The sequence below is a fragment of the Lutra lutra genome, chromosome 13, assembly GCF_902655055.1.
Source record: "Lutra lutra chromosome 13, mLutLut1.2, whole genome shotgun sequence".
NCBI lineage: Eukaryota > Metazoa > Chordata > Mammalia > Carnivora > Mustelidae > Lutra > Lutra lutra.
Genome location: NC_062290.1, coordinates 90,477,349 through 90,498,946, shown reverse-complemented (window position 1 = coordinate 90,498,946; position 21,598 = coordinate 90,477,349). Strand labels below are relative to the sequence as shown.

At 60.9% G+C, this 21,598-nt stretch overlaps 2 protein-coding genes across 3 annotated transcripts in view; both read left to right on the top strand.

The window, feature by feature from the left end:
- Positions 1-9,142, top strand: part of FIBCD1 (fibrinogen C domain containing 1) — a 29,466-nt gene extending 20,324 nt beyond the window's left edge. For both annotated transcript variants that reach the window (XM_047700480.1, XM_047700479.1), the window contains 3 exons: positions 4,335-4,431; positions 8,193-8,372; positions 8,817-9,142. In XM_047700480.1, coding sequence (XP_047556436.1) covers positions 4,335-4,431; positions 8,193-8,372; positions 8,817-9,076 — 537 coding nt within the window. In that variant the 3' untranslated portion in view covers positions 9,077-9,142. The remainder of the gene's footprint in view (positions 1-4,334; positions 4,432-8,192; positions 8,373-8,816) is intronic.
- A 7,795-nt stretch (positions 9,143-16,937) lies between these two features.
- QRFP (pyroglutamylated RFamide peptide) lies at positions 16,938-19,149 on the top strand. The gene is made up of 2 exons (XM_047701177.1): positions 16,938-17,118; positions 18,739-19,149. Exon 2 carries the CDS (start codon positions 18,739-18,741, stop codon positions 19,147-19,149), a length of 411 nt encoding a protein of 136 aa, XP_047557133.1. The 5' UTR covers positions 16,938-17,118.
- The last annotated feature ends 2,449 nt before the right edge of the window (positions 19,150-21,598 follow it).

Genomic DNA, 21,598 nt, shown 5'->3' with positions numbered 1-21,598 from the left:
CAACCTCCTCTGAGCTCCCAGCAAATGTACCAACAGTTGTCACCATTTTGGACTAATGTGTACCCCCCCAGCGCTGGTAACCACGACCGAGTCTTTGTGGGTAGGAGCTCATATGACCCCTGTTTGATAGGTGAGAGAACAGGCATAGGGACGGAAGGAGCATGCCAGGTTAGGAGCTGCCCAGCCCCATGACTGCTGGCTTCTGTGTCCTCCTCTCCCGAGGCTGTGAGCTTTCTGAGGGCCTGAGTCACCCTGGGAGCCCAGGCTCGGCAGACAGGGCCTGGAGCGGCAAGCTTTTCGTTTTGCAGAAGAGAGAAGCCCAGACTTAGGAGGACACGTGGCCTGTTGGTGGAAATCCCCATGGGAAGTGGTCTCCCAGGTGCCACCCAAGGGCACTTCCTTGGGCTGGCCCAGCTCAGCTGCGCTGAGGGCCGAGTGGGCTTGCAGGCCTGGGGATGCAAGGCACACCCCCTCAGCACTGAGGGTGTCCCCACTCTGCAGTGGTCACCCCACCTCCCGCACTTGGCCTGCTCTTTCGCCAAACGGGAGCACAAAGCCCTCTGGGCTGGGGAGACCACGGAGCCAGGCTCGGGTGTCCAGGATGTGACTCTGGCTCTTAGCCCCATGGCAGACAAGGAGCCAGTCCAACAGGACCCACCCGAGGAGGAGGTCCCGGCAGAGATGTGACCCGTGGAGCACAAGACAGGCCGCTGGAGCCCAGTTGACAAACGCAGGACCATCGGCCACTCTGCTGCACACCCCCCCCCCAGCTTGCCACCGCCCCAAATGCAGCCGCCCCTTCCTTTGGAACCGCCCGGCACCATCTGCGGGACCATGTGGGCCCGGCCCTCCCTTGGCAGAGCCCCCAAGCAGTACTTGGAAGACACGCCGGGCGACAGGCACTGGCTTTTGAGAAGCCGCATCAAGAAAACACGCTCTGTCTGTCTTCCTCCGTGCCACCTGCTTGAGCGGCCTGCCGGTGGCTGGCATCCTGCCTCGGTCACTTTGCTGCTGAAACCCAAGGGAGACGCCCGGGAGCCGGACCCGTGAAGATTTGAGCCTCAAGAGGCATTCTTTTGTTTCCCTACCTTTTTCTGCCCACCCCTCTTATTTTTTTGGCTTAAGTGGGATTCATGTTCTTTTGGGACAGATGGCCGGGAAGTGGCTCTCTCCGTCCTTTGCTCGCTCCCTCTTACGTCTTCCTGTCTGGCTGATCCTTGCTCTGTAATTGAAGGCCTTCTGCTTGGTGACATCCATCCAGCCAGTGTCCCGGAGGTCCAGCTGTGGCCCAGCCTGGGCCTCTGAGTCAGAGAGAGCCGACTCCTGCAAACGTTGGAGAACTGGCAGCCAGTCTGTGGCTTCGAGGGCCCTTGGACACCGTGGGTCACACTGAGCAGGGACTGGCTTGAGGGCGGGCCCAGGTACCTTGCCTGAGATCCCGGCCAGGCCGGCTCCCGCTGTCACTCAGCCCAGGAGTCAGGAAGGCCCACGGCAAAGGCCGGCAGCATGCAGAGAGCCGTGTCTCAAAGGGCAAGTGTCAGTGCAGGAAGCTTTTGTCTCCGATACGAACATCTGTGAGTGTGTGTGTCATGATGTCACCTGCCTCTCCCGGGGTCCTGGGCGTCAAGTCTAAGTGCCACTTCTGCAAAGCGTCTTCGTGGAGGTGTCTGGGCCGTTCTCGGGGTGGCTTACGGGTCATGGGTGAACGCGCTCACGTGGGCACACAGTCGCGGTGGCTTCTAAGCGGGTGTAGACTCAAACCATCTCATCGGGAGCGTCTCCCCTCGTGGTTGCTTGAGGCGTACTGTCCCCGGGGCGAGAGAGAGGCAGGGGGGACCCGGGCAGCCCCCAAATCCTGAGCTCTCACCCACTGATCATGCACCCAGGCTGAGCCCCAGCCGGGCCCCGCCCTGTTCCTGGCAGGGGAGAGAGGGGCGGACAGAAGTCAGAGGTCGGCTTAAAAGTCCTGGGGCGGGGGGACAAGGAGGCACCTCCTAGGGCTGGTCAGTGGCAAATGAGAGTGACGTTTCAGGGAGGACATTGGCTGCTGGTGTCCAGCCTGGCCTTTGGCTGCGGGTGTGAGGGGTGGGTCCGACCCCGCCCATGCTCACTGTCCCCCCGACTTCTGGCCGGTGTCTGAGCTTCTGTCTACTCTGAGGATGAGGGGGTGGAGAACAGGGTTGGGGTAAGGATTCCATGAGTAAGAACGTGAGAGGGACTCAGTGAGAGGGACTCGGCCCCGGCATTAGCCATGGCCAGCTGTGAACACCAGCCCACCTTGAGCGCTCTGTCCATCTGGCTCATTTTCCAGGGTTTACACCCTGCCTGTGCCCAAAAGCCCAGCAGACCGCCCCCCCAACAGCAGTGATAGGAAAAATACGACGGTGGGGATAATAGGACAAGGGTCCTGCCATTTACCCTTCCCTGGGGCCCTGGGGGGGCAGGCCTGGCTTGTTAGTGAGTGAGGACAAACGAGGCCCAGAGGGGAGGAGTGATGTCCCCAGGCCACACGGCCACACTTGTGGTCAGGACCCTGCCCCCCCTCCAGACCCACCCTGGACTCCCCTCCAGCAGCCGGCCATGCCGGTCATACCCACTGTCCCCACGTCGTAGAGCGGTCCTGCTTCCCATCTGGGTGGGGCGGGGCCCTGTGTCCCTCTGCCCTAAGGGAGATGATTTCTGGCACATCTGAATGGATGATGGAGGCACCGGGTGGGCTCCCGGACGGCTCAGGGTAGATGTGCGTAAGGCCCGAGTCTGGAAGGAAGAGCAGGGTGTTCCTGGGACGGGGGCTGACAGGGAGGGGTGGAGGGGAGACCCCCGGCCTGGCCCCTGGGGCTCGGCGCTATTGTTCTCCTGCAGCCGGCACGGCGCTGAGCACCAGCTATGTGCCTGGCCCTGAGTGTCTTCTCAGTGGACCACCGGGGCCCATGGGGGAGGTGCCGCTGTGACGCCCCAAGGACAGAGGTGGACCAGTGGCCGGCGCTCTAAGTGGCAGGGCCCAGGTCCTGACTGTTGCCCCCACCGGGCCCCCCTGCTTCTCTCCCCTTCTGGCAGAAACAGGCTCCCACTGCCTGCTGCCTTCTCGAGACTTCTCCGGGGAGCGCCTGCGCTTCTACCAGGATTAAGCCTTTCAAAGGGCACGTGCTCAGGGTCCCAATCGGGCCGTCAATACCTCAGCCCAGCACCTCTCAGATCTCTCGGAGCCCGATCGAATTTCCTTCCCCAGCCAGTCCCTTCAGAGCACTTGCACCCGTCGGGGCCGGCCAGGTCTGCGATGTGGGACAAGAAGGACGGGAGGCCGGCCACTCCCTGACGTCACAGCTGAGCAAAGGCTGTGACCGATCCGGGTCCCCGGGGACCCGTGCTGAGCAGGAGGCCAAGCTCCCGGCAGAGGACGCTCCCGGGCGGTTCCGGGCGACTGAAATCAGGCTGCTTCGTCAGGAAAGCGGCAGCTCGCAGCCCGATCTCTACCGCCTGGCTCGTGGGCGCAGATGGAGGGGGCCGGTGGGGCGCGGGTGCTGCCTCGGCAAATGAGCGAGGAAAAGGCTCGTTACACAGAACGAGCTGGAAGGGGGCAGCTGGGAACAGGCCAGTCAGCGGATCCTGTGAACAGTCGCGGCGGCCCGGGCCTGGCCCAGCGCGGCCCTTACTTCAAAGCAGTTTAACCGATGGGATTCCGGACTCCCAACTCGCCGACGTCATTAACATGAGTTACAGAGGCAGCGCGACCGCTCGTCGGTCCGGAGTCAGGTGCCTGCGAGCTGTGGACTCCCGTGCCCACCCCCGGAAGCGGCTGGGGCTCTGGTCCCCCAGGCCCCCACTGGTCCCCCCGCCGGCGCCTCTTCTCTGGGGGGCTGTGCGCGACTCCGCCAGCATCGTTTCGCGAGATGGAGCTCCGGAGGCCGGGCCTGGGCGCGCGCGTTCTCGGTTCTTCAAAACTCGAGAATGGATTTTTGCAGTTTTGTTTCGACCTGGGAAGAGGTATTAGGGCCCTTCCCCACCCTTCTTATTTGGCCTGTAGGGAAAGTGAGGCTGAAGCCGGGGTGGGACCAGTCCTGGGTCCCACAGCGAGGCAGCCGAGGTGGGCCTGGAAGCCGCGTTTACTCCAGCCCCGTCCACCGTGATTCCTTCCTGGGGACACGTTTTGGGGAGGTCTGGGGGCATTTCGTCAGTCCTGCCTGGGGCCATCGTGAGGTCCTCGAGTCCCTGCTCTGCTCCAGGCCCCTGATCTCCCCAAGCGGGCAGGTGGCCGAAGGGAGTGAGGGGGGCAGGGGACACGTGTCGGGGTTGGGGTCCCGGGGGGGCGGACACCAGCTCTCCATCCTTTGCAGGTGTTCCAGCGCCGGGAGGACGGCTCCGTGAACTTCTTCCGAGGCTGGGAAGCATACCGGGATGGCTTCGGCAAGCTCACGGGGGAGCACTGGCTAGGTGAGAGCCGTGACACCTGCAACGCGGGCTGCTGTGTGTCCGTGCACCCCAGCCCACAGGAACGCGCCCTCTCCACCTGGTTTGGGTGTTTTAGTATGTCTATAGGATTCACCGTTTTAAAGCACGATTCAGGGGTTTGTAACATATTCACAGAGTTGTGTGACCCTCGCCCTTACCTAATTCCAGAACATCTTCTCCACCCCAAAAAGAAGCCCTGTGCCCCCATTGGCAGTCACCCCGTTGATATTTTTAACACATTAAAATTGGGGCACCTGGCTGGCTCAGTCGGTGCAGCATGGGACTCTTGATCTCGGGGTCCTGAGTTCGAGCCTCAGGTTGGTAAATAAATACACTTTATAAAATAAAGTAAAACCCACAGCCTTGGACATACGCCACGTTAATGGGCTCATCCACCCCACAGCACAGGGCCCCACTTTGACGTCCCCACACCTGGGTATCTGGGAGCCCTCCCCCGCAGGGCTGAGGCAGGAGGGAGAGGAGGTGGGAACGAAGGTGTGAGGCCTGTGGCTGGTGGTGACCACCGTCTGGAGGGCTGGGCTCCCAGGTGGGAGTCAGGAAGGTCCTAGGCCTGTAGGAGTTTCAGGGGAATTTTTGGGGAAAGACGGGGTCAGTCCCAGGGGTGGGACCAGGACCGGGCCCACTTGCCCCCTGGCCAGAGGTACCTGGGTGGTGATCTACAGTGTCATTGGTCTAATGTCCTTCTCCCCGACCCTGGGACCACGAGGGCAGGACCCTCTCTGTCCTTGCCCCCGCGTGTCCTGTTACCAGGCAGGGACCAGCTACAAAACTTTATTACCCCGAGTCTCTATTTAGCGGGCACCTCCTGTATGCCAAGCCCATTCTGTAGACTTCGACCCTGACACCTTGCACCTACCCTAAGATGGTGGATGGGCCTGCATTGTCCTCCCCTTTTATGGGGGAGCAAAGCAAGGCCCAGAGCAAGTGGTATGTGTGTGAGTCTTGGGATGGAGGGAGCCTGGGCAGGATTGACAAGCTTTAAACTACACCCTGAACTGCACGAGTGAGAGCAGGGGAAGGGGAGGGGCTGCGGGAGAGGACCTTCTGGGTGGGAAGACCCCTGCCCTTCCCCCCACCTGGGTGGGTGTGTCAGATGGGGAAAGGGTGGCCAGGTGGGGGCCCTGTTTCCGCATCACCACCCACCTCCTTGGACCAGTGTTGGTGACTCTGCCACTCACCGCATCTTAATTGAAATCTATCAGCGGCCTCGGAAGGTGCGGGAGGAAGCATTTAAGCGGGGCCTTGATTAGCTCCTGGCAGACAGGGAGCCCTGAGGAGAATGTCAACTCAGCCCTCAACTCCCCTGGCTGTTCCCTCCCTGTGCCTTTCCACGCTCCCCTCTCACCTTCCCATCTAGTGTTTTGTCTTTTCCTATTGAGTTATGGGAGCTCTTTATATATTAAGGTTATTGATTCTTTGTCAGGTGCCCATGATATGTATTTACTTCCGGTCATTTGTCTTTCAGTCTCTCTCTCTTTTTTTTTTTGTAAAATTATTGCTTATTTCCTAGACATTTAAAATTTTATGTAGCTGATGCTTGCCAGTCTTTTCCTTCATGTCCTCTGGGTTTTAGGCCCTGCTTTTCCCTCCCAGTTTTACAAAGATGTCTCCTTTTTGTTTTTTTAATGTTTTTGAGTGTTTGTGTTAGGTTCAGATCTTTAATCCATCTGGGAGTTTGTCCGGGGGGAGGGTGAGAGGTTTGGGGGTCTAAGTATTTTTCTTCTCCCTCCAGCTCTGATGGTGGTGGGGTCCGATCTCAGCTCACCATCCAGGAGCCCAGGGAAGCAGGGGGGTTGGAGAGACACAAGAAGTAAAGAGAGAGGGAGAGCGAGGGAGGGAGGTGGCCTTTGTGGGAAGAAGGGTGAAGACGGCAGAGGACCCTCAGGGCTCCACCCTGCCCCTCCTTCAGGGCATCCTGCCAGGGGCCCCTCCTGGGCACGTGGAGGAGCACGGCTTTGCCCAGGGGAACGGCGTGCTAATGGTGGGCCTTTGGGTACCAGCAACCACTCGGGGGGAAAGGAATCTGGAATCTTCAAGCGTTCCTGCTGGGCTGGTGTCCCTCTTGCCCTCTCCCTGGATCGGATTATTTGTGCTGGACAAGAACGAGTAAGAGCAAGGAGTCTAGGCAGGTCTGCCTGGGTTGAAATCCCAGCTCCGCCACTCTCCAGCTGTGTGACCCGGGCCTGTCCCTTAACCTCCCTGTGCCCCAGGCTCACCCATCAGGCAGCGCTAACAGGGCCCCTGCCTCGCTGATCACGACAGCAGCAGCAAACACCTGGATAATGTGTGCAGTGGGCCAGGCCCTGTTCTAAGAGCTGTACAGGGATTCTTTAATTAAATTGGACTCATTCTAATTCCACTGGATTCATTAAGCCACGCGAAGCGCTCGGAACGGTGGCTGGCATTTGCGAGGGCCGTCCAGCGGGTGGGCACTTGTCATCGTTGTCCACGGCCTGCCCTTTACAGCATATGGAGCCCTCGTGGCCCCTCACCTCGGCCCCGGAAGGCCGGTGGCACAGGTGCCCAAGCTCGGGTGCGCGCTGGTGCCCCCAGAGGGGGAGCCCAGGGAGGAGCACAGAGAGGCAGGGGGATGAGACCTTCTGCTCTCAAATCCCAGTCCTGGGAAAGTAGAACGGGGCGGGGGTTGGGGGTGCTGCAGGGAGAGGCTGGGCGGGGTCTGCCTCGGACAAGGCGTTTAACTCTGCTCAGAGCAGCTCTCCTCAGCGCTGCCCCTGGACCGTGGGCTCGAGGCTTCCCTCCGGCCTGGGTGGGGAAGGGGCCACATGGTCTTCTCACCCCCTTAGCTTGCACTATACCCTGACCCTCCTGCGGGGTGTCTGGAGTTCAGGAGGGAGAGGCTGATGAAATGTCACTAGATGCTGATAACTTGTAATTTTAATTAAACGCCCTCTTAATCAAGAGGTAATCAAACTGGCAGGGAAGCACCTTGAACGTGAGTGTGTGACAGAGGGAGGGAGGGAGGGCTAGGGACGATGGCGCGGGGGCCAGGCCCTGGAGCCAGCAGGAGACTCAGACCCTGTCTTCCGCTGCACAGCCGCTAAGCCAGCATTTGTTGAGTGCCTACTGTGTACCGAGCCGCACTCCAATGCTGGGAGTTAGTCATGAGCTTCCACGCTGTGTGTGTGGGGCGGGGTGGGGGGGAGCAGACAAGGAAATAGGCAGTGGGGACACGGAATGAGAAACACCGAGAGGGGGAGCTCCCAGTGGGCAGAGGTCCTCAATCCAGGCAGGAGGCCAGGCAGCCTTCCTGAGCTGAGACCTGAACATGAACAAAACCTAACCGGGATGAGTAGGGAAAAGTGTCCTGGGCAGAGGGAACAGCATGTGCAAAGACTCAGAGGCCAGGTTCAGGGAAGTGCATACAAGCACCAGATCCCTTCTGGCTGGAGCCTAGAGTAGGAGCAAAGGGAAGAGGTGCTGTCACCCTCAACCCAGATTTTCCAGGTTCCTTCTGACTCCTGCCGTCTTTCTACTAACCTTCCACTCAAACATTTGGAAATGACTTAAAGCAAACAGAGAAACGGTGAGTCCTCAGTTTCCTGCCAAACACAGGCTGGCCGGAGGAGGGACACAGCCTGGGGCTGACGGCGCAAACCTTCCTGTCGCCAGCCGCGTGAGCTGGGCTCTTGGGTCTCCTCAGTTCCCTCTGTGGGGGTCCCCTTGTAAGCCCCCCGACTTCAGCCATTCTCCCCCCACTCTAGGGCTCAGGAGGATCCACGCCCTGACCACACAGGCCACGTACGAGCTCCACGTGGACCTGGAGGACTTCGACAACAGCACAGCCTATGCCCGCTACGGGAGCTTTGGCGTGGGCTTGTTCTCCGTGGACCCCGAGGAAGATGGGTACCCGCTCACCGTGGCCGACTACTCGGGCACGGCAGGTAGGATCCCAGGCCACGGGGTTCTGGCACTTCTGGCCTCCTCCTTCAAGTCCCGCCTCACCCCAACAGCATGAAACGGCAGGACCCGAGTCGTTCACCCATTCTGCAGACGAGCAAAGTGAGCCCCGAGCCAGGAATCAGGATGCCTGGGGCTTGGGTTCTGCCGGACCTCTCAAGTGGGGTGGCCGCACCCCTCTAGGCTGGGTTTCTCTTCTCAAGGGGAGGCATGGCCAGGACAGGGGGTGTATGAAAGAGGGGGAGGGGGGACTGAGACTGCCAGGACCCAGGGATAGCCCGTGGACCCTCAAGGTGGCCCTGTGGGGACCCCCGAGCCGCACAGACACCTTGGGTGTGTAGGGACAGACGCGTGTGCACGTGCCCGGGTGAGGGTCTGCATGTCCGGGAGTCCCCGGGACACACGCCTGCGCGTGCGCCTCCACGCAGGGGACTCCCTCCTGAAGCACGGCGGCATGAGGTTCACCACCAAGGACCGCGACAGCGACCACTCGGAGAACAACTGTGCCGCCTTCTACCGCGGTGCCTGGTGGTACCGTAACTGCCACACGTCCAACCTCAACGGGCAGTACCTGCGCGGCGCACACGCCTCCTACGCCGACGGCATCGAGTGGTCCTCCTGGACGGGCTGGCAGTACTCGCTCAAGTTCTCGGAGATGAAGATCCGGCCGGTCCGTGAGGACCACTAGATGGGCGCGGCGCCCGCCCGCCACCTGCGCCGCCCCTGCCCACTCGCCCCTCATCCCCGGCCCAACCCTACCCCGCACCACTCCCGACCCCTCACCCCTCCCCATCCCCGGCCCGACCCCACCCTGCCTCTCCTCTGAACTGCTCTCGCATTGGGGGGGCTGCACCTCACCTTTGCCCTGTCCCCGCCCCCCAGTTGAACTCTGCTGACCTGGGGCAGGGCCCACTGGACCGCCCCATATCTTGCCTGCCCAGACTTTGGCTCCTGGGGTAAGAGTCCTGATTTCCCTCGGCCAGCAGTCCGCCAGGCACTCCGGTGGCCCCTCTACTTGGCTGGTCCAAACCCCTGGTGCGTGGGGGGCACAGAGAAGGGGCAGGTGGCACCCCTGCAGCCCTTTTAGCGGACAGAGGGACTGTTTGGATCTTTCTGAGTCAGGTCTGAAGCTGGCCTTCTCTGCCCTCCCGGCCCTCCTGGCTTCCCTCCTTCACTTCCATGGTGCCCAGGGTTCCCACCTCTCCCCAAGGCCTGTGGGGAGTGGTGGCAGTGAGGGCTGTGGGGTGTGGGGCTGGCAGCCGTATCCCACCATTCCAGGCCAGGATGGGGCACAGCTGTCTGTGGGGACTCCTAGTCCGAGGGGGCCAGGGCCAGTTCCCCAGAGCTCCTCTCCCCCTCCGCCTTCTACCCGCAGGCCTGGGAGGTCCTCAGTCCCTTGGGCTGCTGTGTCCAGCCTCCTGCCTTCCCGGGGCAGCCGGAGCCCCACCCCACCCCGTCCTCTTGACTGTGGGAGGCTGGGGCAGGTCCTTCTTCCTCCTGGCCTGGCCAGTCAGGACCTATTTCCTGAGTTGCCGTGGGGCTGGAACCACCCCCCACACACACTCCCCAATTCCCAGGGACTCCAGGGTCTTAGGGTCTCCTGGCATCAGGCCTGCAAGGTGGAGGCTGGACCAGGAAGGGTCTGGGAGCTCTTTCCTGCTCAGCCCAGAGACTGCTGTCTCAGTGGGGAGACCGCCCCCTACTGGTGACTATGGGTGCTGTCACCTCAGGTCAGGGGGAAGGGAGGGACTCACTGGGCAAATAGGGGGACTGAGGCACTGCCAGACACTGGACACACTCTTCCATCGAATCTTCCCAATGTCCTATCATCCCATCCCCCCAACATTGCACCTACCCAACTGCGGGTCCTGAGGTCAGCAGCCAAAAAGAGCAGCCCTAACCCCCCTCATGGATAGTTCCGGGCCCCTGATGCCCTCGCCATCAGAACCAAGCACGGGGCTGTTCTTCCAGGCTCCCACCTGGGGGGATTTGATGGGCCATTTGAGAGGTTCTGGGATGGGGTGGGCTGCACCAGGGGCCCCCCTCAGGCAGGAGGACGGGCTCTTTCCTTGTAGGACGCCTGGAGGCAGGTGAACACGGGCAAATAGGGAAGCGTGGGGCTCATCTCTCCCCCTCCCACCAGAGTTTGTGCTGCAGGAATCACGAGTCAGAGTCGGCCAGGGGCAGCAGGAGGGGTCGGAGCGTGCCTGACCCGCTGTGCCAGCCGGCCCATTCCTTGGAGCTCCACCTGGTCATGGCATTCAGCCAAGTTCCGCTGGACATCTGCTGTGGGCCAAGGCCAGCCCGGGTGCCGGGCGGCACCTAGTCCCTGCCCTGTGGGCACCGTACTTGAAACAGACGCGGCCAAGAGACAGGTGGCGCAGCCCAGTGTGACCCGTGCTGGGGGAGGAGCCCAGCTGCAGGGGTGGCCGGGGCAGTGTGGGGGGCTCCTTATGACATGGAGGGAAGGGCCCCTGCCAGCCCCCTTCTCCATCCTCTAGAAGGGGAACCAGCCCACCCAAGCTGCTGGGGCCCCCAGCTATAGTGCAGAGGCCGGTTGGGACCCCAACTCCTCATCCCAGGGAGCCCCCTTCTCCCCCATCAGCCCCAGGCTAGAGCCGGCTTCTGCTGCCAGCCTCACGGTGCCAGCCACTGTTTGGAAAGTGTCAGGCGTTTTCTGATCTGTCATCAAACAAACTCCTGGTGAGCGTGATGTAAATGGATTCACAGATGTGCGTGTGCGCCAGGAAGCTCGGGGCGCTCCTGCCGGGGCTTGGCTGCAGAACAGACGTGCCGGGGCTTGGGCCGGGCAGGAGGGAGGCCGAGGGTGGCTTCCAGGAGCATCCGGCCGACATGCAGACACCTGTTCCTTCCTACCCGAAAGCACCAGCCCCACGCCCAGCCCAGGAGTGGCACCGCCATGGGACCTGGGCCAGATCCAACGCTGGCTGCTTGGGCACAGAGCCCTCTGGTGGGGACAGCCAAGGCCAGCACACCCCACTTCCTAAAGGGCACAGATAGCCCCGCACACCTGTTCCCTGGGGGCTTGGTGAGCAAGGTAGGCTCTGGCCTCCAGGAGCCCCTGCTGCGATGTCCGCGGGAATGGCTGTCTCGTGAGTGGCAGTGACCACAGGAAGAGGGGGTGTGAGGACAGCAAGTAGCAAAAGGCAGCTCCACCAAGGCCTGATGGATGACGAATGTGTGCGAGAGACGCGAGCTGATGGCTTGGTGGCGGGGGCCTGTGGTCCCATTATCCCATGTGAATTGACCGAAGTCCCTGTCTCTTTCCTTTGTCCTTTGATGAGGAGAGCGAGCCAAGCAGAAGAGGGGGTCTCTACACAGGACCCCGGGGCAGCGCATGTGGCCCCACAAAGCTTCTGAAGGTTCCTTTCCGCCAGCACAGGCAGGTCCTGCGGAACCGGCCGGTGACCGCACTCGCTCTGTGGCCCCCACACTTCGGACACAAAGCTCGCTGGGTCTGGAGGACGGATGGTTCCTGGGTCTCCACCCTGATGGCCTCAGCACCGGCCACCAGGAGACCAGGACAGCGCTAGGAGCATCTCCCAGATTGCATCCCCCCGCTCGCCCCGCAGCCACATGTGAATTGGTTTCATAAATATTTGTCTTGGGGCAGAAGTCATGTCGCAGGCCTGTCTCCTCCTTGTCCCCCCGTGCCCACCATCGGCCACCCTCGTTCACACCGGCCTCTGACCGGCCTGGCTGGGGCCAGAGCCCTTTCACCCAGGATTCGGAGGATACGTCAACAGGAACCGCCAGGCGACACCGGGAGGGGAGGGAGGCTGTGTCTGCAGGCATGGGGGTACCGGGGGGCCTGAGCTAGGCCTGTGGTCAGTCACACATCTCTGTCCTGTGCAGGTGGGGGAGACATGCTCAACCTCAGCCAAAGGACATGAGGCTTTGGTCCCAGGGGCTGGGCCTCCTCAGGGCCGGTGTCTCCACCTGCTTGCAGGGAGAGAGCTGCTCCCAACCCCCCAGGGGCCAAGCGGCTGGCGGGACCATGGCTGGCGGGACCATGGCTGGGGCTGGCCGTGGTGGGACCATGTGGAGACAGAGCCAGTGGGGGCCAGCCTCCGGCTGTGCAGACAAGCGGGCCTGACAGTCCACACAAAGCTGGCTGGGGGTGGCGCAGAGTGGCTGTGGGGCCAGCACGGTTCGGGACAGAAGCTGGTCTGGGCGGTGTCCTGTGTGTTCCTGTCCCTAATAAAATCTCATGGTGACCCGGCTGGAGCCTCCGCCTCTAACCTCTCTCGGTGCCCCACATCCAGCACAGGGCGGGCTCCGCGACGGCCCCCGCACCATTTCCCCGGACTGCCTCGTTGCTCCCGTCTTGATTTCTATCGCAGAAACAGTGTTTCCCGGAGAACTCCGCGCCCCGCAGAGGCTGAGGCAGATCCTTCGGCAGCAGCTGGGGAGGTGAGGCCCGGCCCCGCCCCAAGCTGCACCCAGTGGGGACATCCTCCTGGGGCTGGGCCTCAGGGGAGGCCCCTGTGCATCCCCCCGCCCCAACCAGGATCTCTCCTGGGGCTGGAGTCCTGAGGAGTTGAGACTTTATTAAAAACAACCGCCCTGGGGCGCCTGGGTGGCTCAGTGGGTTAAGCCTCTGCCTTCGGCTCAGGTCATGATCCCAGGGTCCTGGGATCGAGCCCCACATCGGGCTCTCTGCTCGGCGGGGAACCTGCTTCCCCCCTCTCTCTGCCTGCCTCTCTGCCTACTTGTGATCTCTGTCAAATAAATAAATTTAAAAAACTAAAAACCAACAGCCCCCGATGGCTGTTCATTCACAAAACCAGCGCGAAGCTTGAGGACAAAACCACCCCCGGGTTTATTCCACCGAAGCCGATATTTCTCGAGGGCCCCCGTCAGAGAGCCGGTGTGGGGCCCATGGGGTATGACTGTGCCAGAGTCCCCCTCAGGCCCACCGAGGAGGCAGCTGGAGGGTGTCTGCACTTCCAGCCGTGTGGTAGACAGAGGGCTCCGTCCTGGCGGCTGGAAGTTTCCAGACTGTTCACAGAGCGTGACACCCCGCCCCAGTGTCCCTGGCTGACAGGCATGCGGTCCTGCCAGCTCCCTGTCAGGTCCATGGGACGTCACTGCGGTGATCGTGGCCACCACGGGCCACACCTGCTCCAGGTGTCTAGCTAGGCCCCTCAGACACCAAACCTGCCAGGGGACCCTCGGGGGGAAGCTGCTCTGCCTCAGCTCATGGGACCAGTTGGAAAGATTCCCTGAACTCAGCCCCACAGGTTTTCACAGCTGACGAGGGTGGTTGTGTTTCAGCCATAAACAGCACGTCCTACAGCATGGGAAGAGGCTGCCGTGGCTTGGGGGGGCGGTGGGGGGGTTCAGCTGGCAGCACCAGGAGTCTGGCAGGGAACAACAGACCCTGGGAGGCCCACGCGCATGAAGAGGGCACTGCCTGGGCTCTCTGGAACACCGGGAGCGGCCAGCACTGGGGGAGTGGGTACTGCACCGGACCCAGCTTTTACCCAGTAGCTCGCAGCACCCGCTGTGATGTGGGCACCCCTGCCATCCCCAGGCCTGTGGAGAAACGGAGGCTCTGAGAGTGACTGGCCCAAGACCACTGGTGTGTGGCCAGAGGTGGTGCCCAGTTCTGGGTCCTCATGTGTGGCTAAAAGGTGGTAGAAGAGGAGGGGGGTCCAAGGGCCCCGTGAGGGGTGTGGGCTTTACACAGCCAGGCTGTGTCACCCCAACAGGTCCCACTCTTGCAAAGTCACAGCCCCACACAGAGAAGCAAGGGCAGTGGGGGCTGCTTGTCTGGTTGGACATCCTGGGACTCGGCCCTGACGTTTAGGGCAATTTCCCAGGGAACCTCACTCTGGTGTAGGAAAGCGGGACCTTGTGGCAACCCCCACCCCATTTACTCTGTCCCTGAGAAAAGCCTCTGTTGTGGGAAGCGGAGCCTGAATGGATCCTCCTGCCCTCTGACTTGCACGGCCTGAGCCGTCCATGACCTTCCCACAGCCCAGAGCCTGCTCAGCCACTGCTCTGGGGGCCCAGACTTGTCCCTTCTCCCACTTCTCGTTGCCTAGAGGGAGCCCAGGAAGTACCCTTAAAAACGATCTTTCCGGGGTGCCTGGGTGGCTCAGTCGGTTGAGTGTCCGTCTCTTGGTTTTGGCTCAGGTCATGATCCCAGGGTCCTGAGATCGAGCCCCGCGCTGGGTGTGGTGTCTGCTTGAGATTCTCTCTCTGGCCCCCACCCCTTACGCACCTGCTCTAAATAAATAAATAAATAACTCTTAAAACAAACAAACAAACAAACCAACAATCTTTTGGGCCAGCTGTTCTGGGGACACCTGGCGAGGCCCAGGAGTTGGGAAGTTTGGCACCAAATCCAACATCAGACTTGACTCCAGGCACTGCTGCCTGGGGACAGGATGTCTCGGAGCTGAGGAATCTGTGGGCTACTCGCACCCAACCTTGCCCCCACGCCCAGCCCAGGCCCCAACACTCAGGACTTTCTGTGGCCTCCAGTTCTGAACGGGCCCTGGGGCAGTGGTGGTTCTCACAGCAGAACCTCGGAGCTCGGTGTGTCAAACCCCCAAGTGGAGCTTCTCTCCGGGGGGGTCTGGGGTGGCCCTCAGGGCTCGACCCCACGCCTGCCCTCCCCACTCTCCACAGCTGTCCCCAAGAAATTTCACAGAGCACAGCTCAGGAACCAGAACCTCTCATTTTACACCCAAGGGAACTGAGGCACATCCCATCACCCAGAGTCACCCCAGACCTGCACTGGCTGGGAGATAAAGTGACCCCCGCGGCTCCCGTCTCACACACACACACCAGCCCCTCAGAGGCACCCCCGCCCTGCGGATGGAGGCGGCTCTGCACCTACTCTGGTCGGCACAGGGGTGCCCCCTCCCCCCACACCTGCCTGGGGAGAGGGGACAGGTCCAAAGTCGAGCCATGTTCCTGCTGCAGATGGGCCTGGAGAGGGTTCAGGATGGGGGCTGGGCCTGCTCCTGCACAGCCAAGGGCTCTGACCCGCTGGGCCCCAGTCCTGCCCCTTCCCCTGCAGGCGGATGTCCTCTAGCCCTTCTCGGGTGTACGGGGGAGAGGAAGTGCCCATGAGGCCATCTCCATTCCCGTGTGATGGTGGAGTGACTCTCCGCACCCCCAGTACTGCACGGTCTGAAGTGATAGTCAGCTGGGCGAGGGCCCCCCGAGACTAGGGGAACCCTCTGTGCTTCGTCCCCAGCCTCACCTGGCACCTGCACCCCTCACTGCCCTGCTCGCTCTCAGGAGAGGGGAAATCGAGGCCAAGCGAGTAGTAGAGTCTGGGGGCCTGGCTGGGCTGGTCTCCCCACAGGTGCCCTTCCCAGCCACAGGCAGTGGGGTGGGAGGACAGGAGGGGAAGGGGGCTCCTGGGGCTGCAGGCTGCCGGCCCAGCCAGAGCGCTGGTAGCCAGACAGATGCTTCCCCCTGCGATGGGCGCCTGCCTCCTACCTCGGCCCGGGCTGGGAGCGTACTCTGCAGGGCACTTGCCCCTACCGGGTACCTCGCCCTGGCTCAGCCATGCAGATCCTTGTACCGGGAGCAGACCCCGGGGTTGCTCCATGAGGCAGGCAGAGTAACCACGGGGTGAGCACCCTGAGATCACTGCGGGCAGGCAGTGCAGGTGGCAACACGTGACGCTCCCCACTGTGGCGTGAGTTGTCCTGGGGAGAAATGCCGGGGGAGTGATGAATGCTGGCGGCCTCCATCGTGGCTCCAGCTGTGGGAAGAGCTGGAGCCGTGACCATGACTGTCCTCCCCCAACCCTTGCCAAATCCCACACTGGGTGGACAGCTCCCTCTCCATCACCCGTCCCCACGGCACAAAGCCCTCGCAACAGAAGTTCCGAAAGCGAGGCGTGGTCACCCAGCGGAGGGTCAGCGAGTTCTGAAAACATTTCGCATGTGTGTCCTTCCTTTCCCAAATGGGTGTCAGGCACCCAGGCAGGCACTGGGGTTGCGGTGGGAAACCCCAGCCTTCCCTTCTAAGGAACACTTCGACTGTGGTCCCGCGGACGTGGGCTTGAGAGGGGATCGGCCAGGCCAGGGGCTCCGAACCCCTTCCACGTCCATGAGTGGGGCAGCAGGACGAAGCAGCCGTCCTGCTGCCCCACGCAGCCCCTGGCCAGGCTCCAGAGCTGGCGATCCACGGCGCCTGACACAACTTCCCGCGCGACCAGAGGGAGGGAGTCAGAGGCAAATGCCGGCTTCCCAGGTGTCTGACTTCCCGAGCCCACCGGCGCGGCTGTGCTGGCGGGGCAGGGCTGGGCGAGGCGTGGACACCGCCGTCACTTCTCCAAAGAGTGAGGCCGACTCGATAAAGGCAGGGCTGCTAGGACTGCGGGGGCTGTGCCATGTACAACTCTTCCAAGGGACTTGAGGGTCTGTGCCCGCGATTTAATGATGCTACCCGCTCTCCTCCAAGAAAGGCGGCCTCTGGGCAAAGGGCAGCCCCCTCTGCTCCACTCATCAGACCACATCCTGTCTGTGTTGGGTCTTTTATCAACACAGTCCGCACCGCCTCGTCCTTCACCACCGGCGTCCCCAATGGAATCCCAGGGTCAGGAATGTGCAGCCATCAGACGGCAGTGGCAACCCACCCAGGGCCCTATATAAAGCCGGGAGAAGCCAGGAGCCACACCGCCCAGACAAGACACCTCCCAGACACCTCCACCTTCCCGGGGAGCAGGCCCGCAGCACGGTGAGTCTAGCCGCTCCATCCCCAGCAGGAACCCTCGAGGGTTCAGCCCTGGTCTTCCCTTGGGTGCCTCGCCTGCCACGTCCTGAATGCTGGGCCCTGAAGCTCCAACTTGGGGTCCAATTTTTGGTGGCGAGTGTCCCAAGCTTCCCCCATGCTCTTGAAGGGTCCACGAACCCCCAAAAGGGGACAGGAGCCACTTCCTCTACGCGTCAGTACACCTTTTCTCAAGCCCCAGAGGCCATCCCCAGGTGGAGTCGCCCACCAGGTGAAAAGCCCCCCACTTCCTCCGGGGCCTGATGGAGAGTCTTCCCGCCGCAGGCCAGACTTGGCTCCAGCCCCGGGGGAGGAGGTGATGGGAGTCAGGAGTGCTGGATTTAGGTAGGGAGGAGGGCGGCTTTTATGATTTTTTTTTAAAGCCTTCTGGCTGAGTTCACTTTGAAATGTCTTCAAGGGAGCCATTTCTGGAAAGAGCTCTGGGGAGCCCATGCTTCTTCTCCAGAACCAGCTCTTTCTTGTAGGCTCAGTTCTGCTCCTCAGAACAGCCGGCTCCGACTCACCATGGTCATTACCAAAAAGGCTTCCTTTAAGAGGGAATGAGCAATTTTTGTCAAAGCCGGGGCATTTGGGGAAGCTCTATTTCTGTTTCGAATCCCCCTGGGCCGCCATCTGTGGGGTAGAGTAGCGATTCTGAGTCACTTCGACCCGGGCATATACCCCAGCTGTCTCTTGTAACGCTCGCTGTGAGACGCTGGGCAAGTCCCCTGTTGGAGGACGGCCTCCCCCACAGAAGAGGGGAAGGCCGCCCTGCGCCGGGGCTGCGAGGACAGAGCGGGAGGGGCCAGGAAGCACTGCCCACGGGCCTGGCACGCCAAGATGCTGTCTGGCCGTTAGAATCCCGAATCTCAGGCTCCCACAACCCGCTGTGTGGCCCAGGCACCACGTCTTGGCCTCCCTGACAGTCTTCTTGCCTGAAAACCTGGGGAAAACAGGGCCTCAAAACGAAGCTTATTGTAAAGAGGACACGCAGCCGCGCACACAGACGGAGCTCGTAGGGAGCCTCGGCAGCCCCGCCACGTCCACATGCTCGTTCCCCGGTGGGTGTCTGAGTCAGGCCTGGACGCAACTCCTTTCCACGTTAGAGGGACATGAGCTGAGTGTCCCGGCGACACAGGTTAGCCAGACCCATTTATGATCAAGTTGGAAACCAAAATCGATGCTATGAATTTTCTGCCCGTGGCTTTGAGACGATATGGCCCAAGAACCAATAATTAAAATAAAAAAAGAACGAGCTCCAATCTGCATAGCACTCGGGGGCTGCCGGCGCACGGCGTGCGCGGCTGTAAGCCGTCCCAGCAGCGGGGGCATTTGAATGCTAAGCTGGCGCAGGGACCGCAGGAGAGGAGAATCAGCCTAATTGGTGCGATCAGCTCCTGAGCCTGCTAAGAAAATAAGGGCCTGACCCCCAGCATAGTGACACTTCCAAAAGCTGCTTGCAAGTTGGGCTCTGCAGAGCCACCAGCCTTTGATGGCTGCCCAGGCCCCGGGAAACACTGTTGACAAGTTGTCATGCAAGGCCCACGCGTGCAGCCGGTAACTTCCTCTCTTCTTCCTACGGCCCAGATGATAAGCCCGCACACCCTGCCGTGCCTCCTCCTCCTGCCGCTGGGTGCCTGCCTTCCTCTCTTGGACAGAGAAGAGCCCGCTGCCGCCGTGGGAGGTGTCAGAGGCGGAATGAGCTGGGCTGACCTGCCCGGGGGACATCGCATGCCCCCCCCACGGAGCTCCCCTGGGTGGCCGAGGACCCCACAGCCGCACGGCCTGCTGGTCACGGCCAAGGAGCTGCAGGTGTCGGGCCAACGGCGCCCTGGCTTCACGTTCCGGTTCGGGAGGCAGGACGATGGCAGCAAGGCTACTGGCTTCCTCCCCGCCGATGGCGAGAAGGCCAACGGCCCTTTAGGGACCCTGGCCGAGGAGCTCAGCAGTTACAGCAGGAAAAAAGGTGGCTTCAGCTTCCGCTTTGGCCGGCGGTGAGGGGGTGAGGGGGCGGGGGCGTCCGTGGACCCTCCCGGCTACCACTCCCCATCCTGTCTTCTCCTTGAGCCCGAAAGATCAGGATACTAAGAAGGCGAGGGGATGACTGTCATGAGTTCTTAGCAGTAGGATCACTTAGTGGACACTGAGGAAAAGACCGGATGGGATCAAAAAGGAGGTGGCCCAAAGCAAGCTGTACCCCTGGGAAGAAGGAAGCGTGGTCCTGGGGTAGCCGTCCCTGCCCCCTTCCCCTGGGCCGCGAATGTGGACAGGCAGGGCCGGCTGTGTGGGCTCCAGGCTGAAGGCAGCTGGGCTGCTGATGGCAGTGGGGTAATCAGAGTTTTGACAGCCTCCACGGGGACGCCTGCCGCTGACATCCACAGTGCAACTCTGGGTGAACACGTCCCACCGGGTAGAGAGGATGGTTCTGAAAGTTAAAGAAAAAAAAAATCTCGTTCTCCATCCCATTAACACAAGACCCCTCTGGCAAGAAAACCCCACTGTGGTGTCAAGATGTCATTCGGAACCGGCTGCCCATTCCCTTCTGATAACTGTCCTCGGTGGCGCCGTGTTGCGGAGCCTGCAGTCTAGCGGGAGATGAACAAGGAAGGAATTCATTTCGCTGGAGCAACGTTGCCTTTCAAGTGCTCGGAATAGGAATGTGTTGTGTGTATCTTTTGAAATAAAAGTTGTAACTGCAAAACCACAACGGAAGGCCCTCCTGGCTTTTGCCTGCAGGTCCTCTGGGCCCCAGCAGTTCCGTTTTCCTGAGCTGCCACTGCCTCCGCTCCGGGGACATGGAGCTCGTGCTGCCTGTATCCACACCTGTCCCGGCAGACCCTTAATTGGCGGTTGGTAAAATACCCACGGTTAAGGGTAGAGGGAAACACAACACAGGGTGCATTTTCCTCCTGCGCTCGACTGCTCCCTCCCTGGTTTTCTCATAGCAAAGAGCATTCTGAAAACAACTTCTCTACCCCAGGGGAGGCCCGCGCTCAGCCTGGAGTGGCTGCGAGCCCGGGGCGAGGAAGAGCATCTCTTTCGGGCGCTGCTCTGCTGTGCTCTGCATCCCACCCCGCGTCGGCTACGCCAGTCTGATGCTGCTCACTCCCGGGCTGGCTTCCACCGCTGAGATGAGAACCTGGATTGATGTTACTATGGCAACATCTCCCCTCCTTCTTTCAAGCTGCTGCTTGGCCCTGTTCACAATTGAATAATTTTCCATTGAGCTGTCACAATTAATTGGTGGATTTTTATTAGCCTTTTAGAATCACACTGGGTTGGGCCCAGCTTGGCACCTTGGAGCATTTCACAGTGTTTTCCATTCTATTAGTGACTTACCTTCCCCGGTAGCAGCTCTCAATCCCCGGCAGCCAGAAAGCCACTTTATTAAGGGGTGACAGATCGGAGCTACAAAAGAGCCAAGCTGACGGGGAGTGCGGAAATTGGGTGGTAGGACGGGCCGGGAAGACAGGAATCAGAACATCACCTTATGTTAAAGCGAGCTGCCTTCTCCCGGAGCTCCTCCCTGCTTCTGCCCTACGCCTGGGCACACGGGCCCCACCGGGAGAGGGGCCAGACAGCGACACCGAGCCTGGGAGGCACGTCATACTCTTTGGCCTCCATCACTGTCCAGGGAAGGGATGAGCCAGGATGCCTCCTCCTATTGTGACAGTCTGACGGGGATAGAACACATCCCAGGGTCTTCGTCTGTTGACAAAAGAGGCAGACACTCAGCCCTCAAGCCACAGAGGGCAAACCTCAAGAAAATGAGTCCCAGTGTGTCCATAAAGGACAGATCCGGCCGTGAGGAAAGTGGCCAAATGAAGGAAGTGCGATCCCAGCCCAGGCTCTCACCCGTCTGTGCTCACTTCCACTTTGTTGGGAGGGGGGCCGGGCATTGGGGGTGGGAACCGCAAGCTGGATCACTCCGCCCTCTGCTCATTCATGTAGAGAGAAGCCAGAGAACAGGGCTCGTGGAAAGACCAGGAGAGACAGGACACACCAAAGGCCAAGGGCAGAGGGACGCTCTGCAGCAGGGTCCCTGGGTGAGCCTCGCCTGCCTGTTTCTCCTCTACGAACAAAAGGAGCCGCCTCTGTGGTCACCGATTACAAGCACTTGGAGGTCACCGAGGCTGAGATGCTCCTGCACGTGTTTACACACACTTTGGGGATATACTGGCTGGTTTCTAATTTTGTAGGATGAGATTAACCTCAGAGAAATCAGAGATAAAGGAGTGGGGAGGGCTTTCAGGAGAGTGGATATCCTATCATTAGACTTTCATCATTCAGCGGCAATCAACGACAAAGTTATTCCTTCCAGTTGCTTGTACATTCGAGCTCAATAACCCTGAAGATCCAAACGACCGAACTGTTAAGGGCAGTGCTCTGTTAAATCCCTCCCGCTGTATCTGGCTACCTCTCCTCTTTAACCCTCGCTCCACCCCAG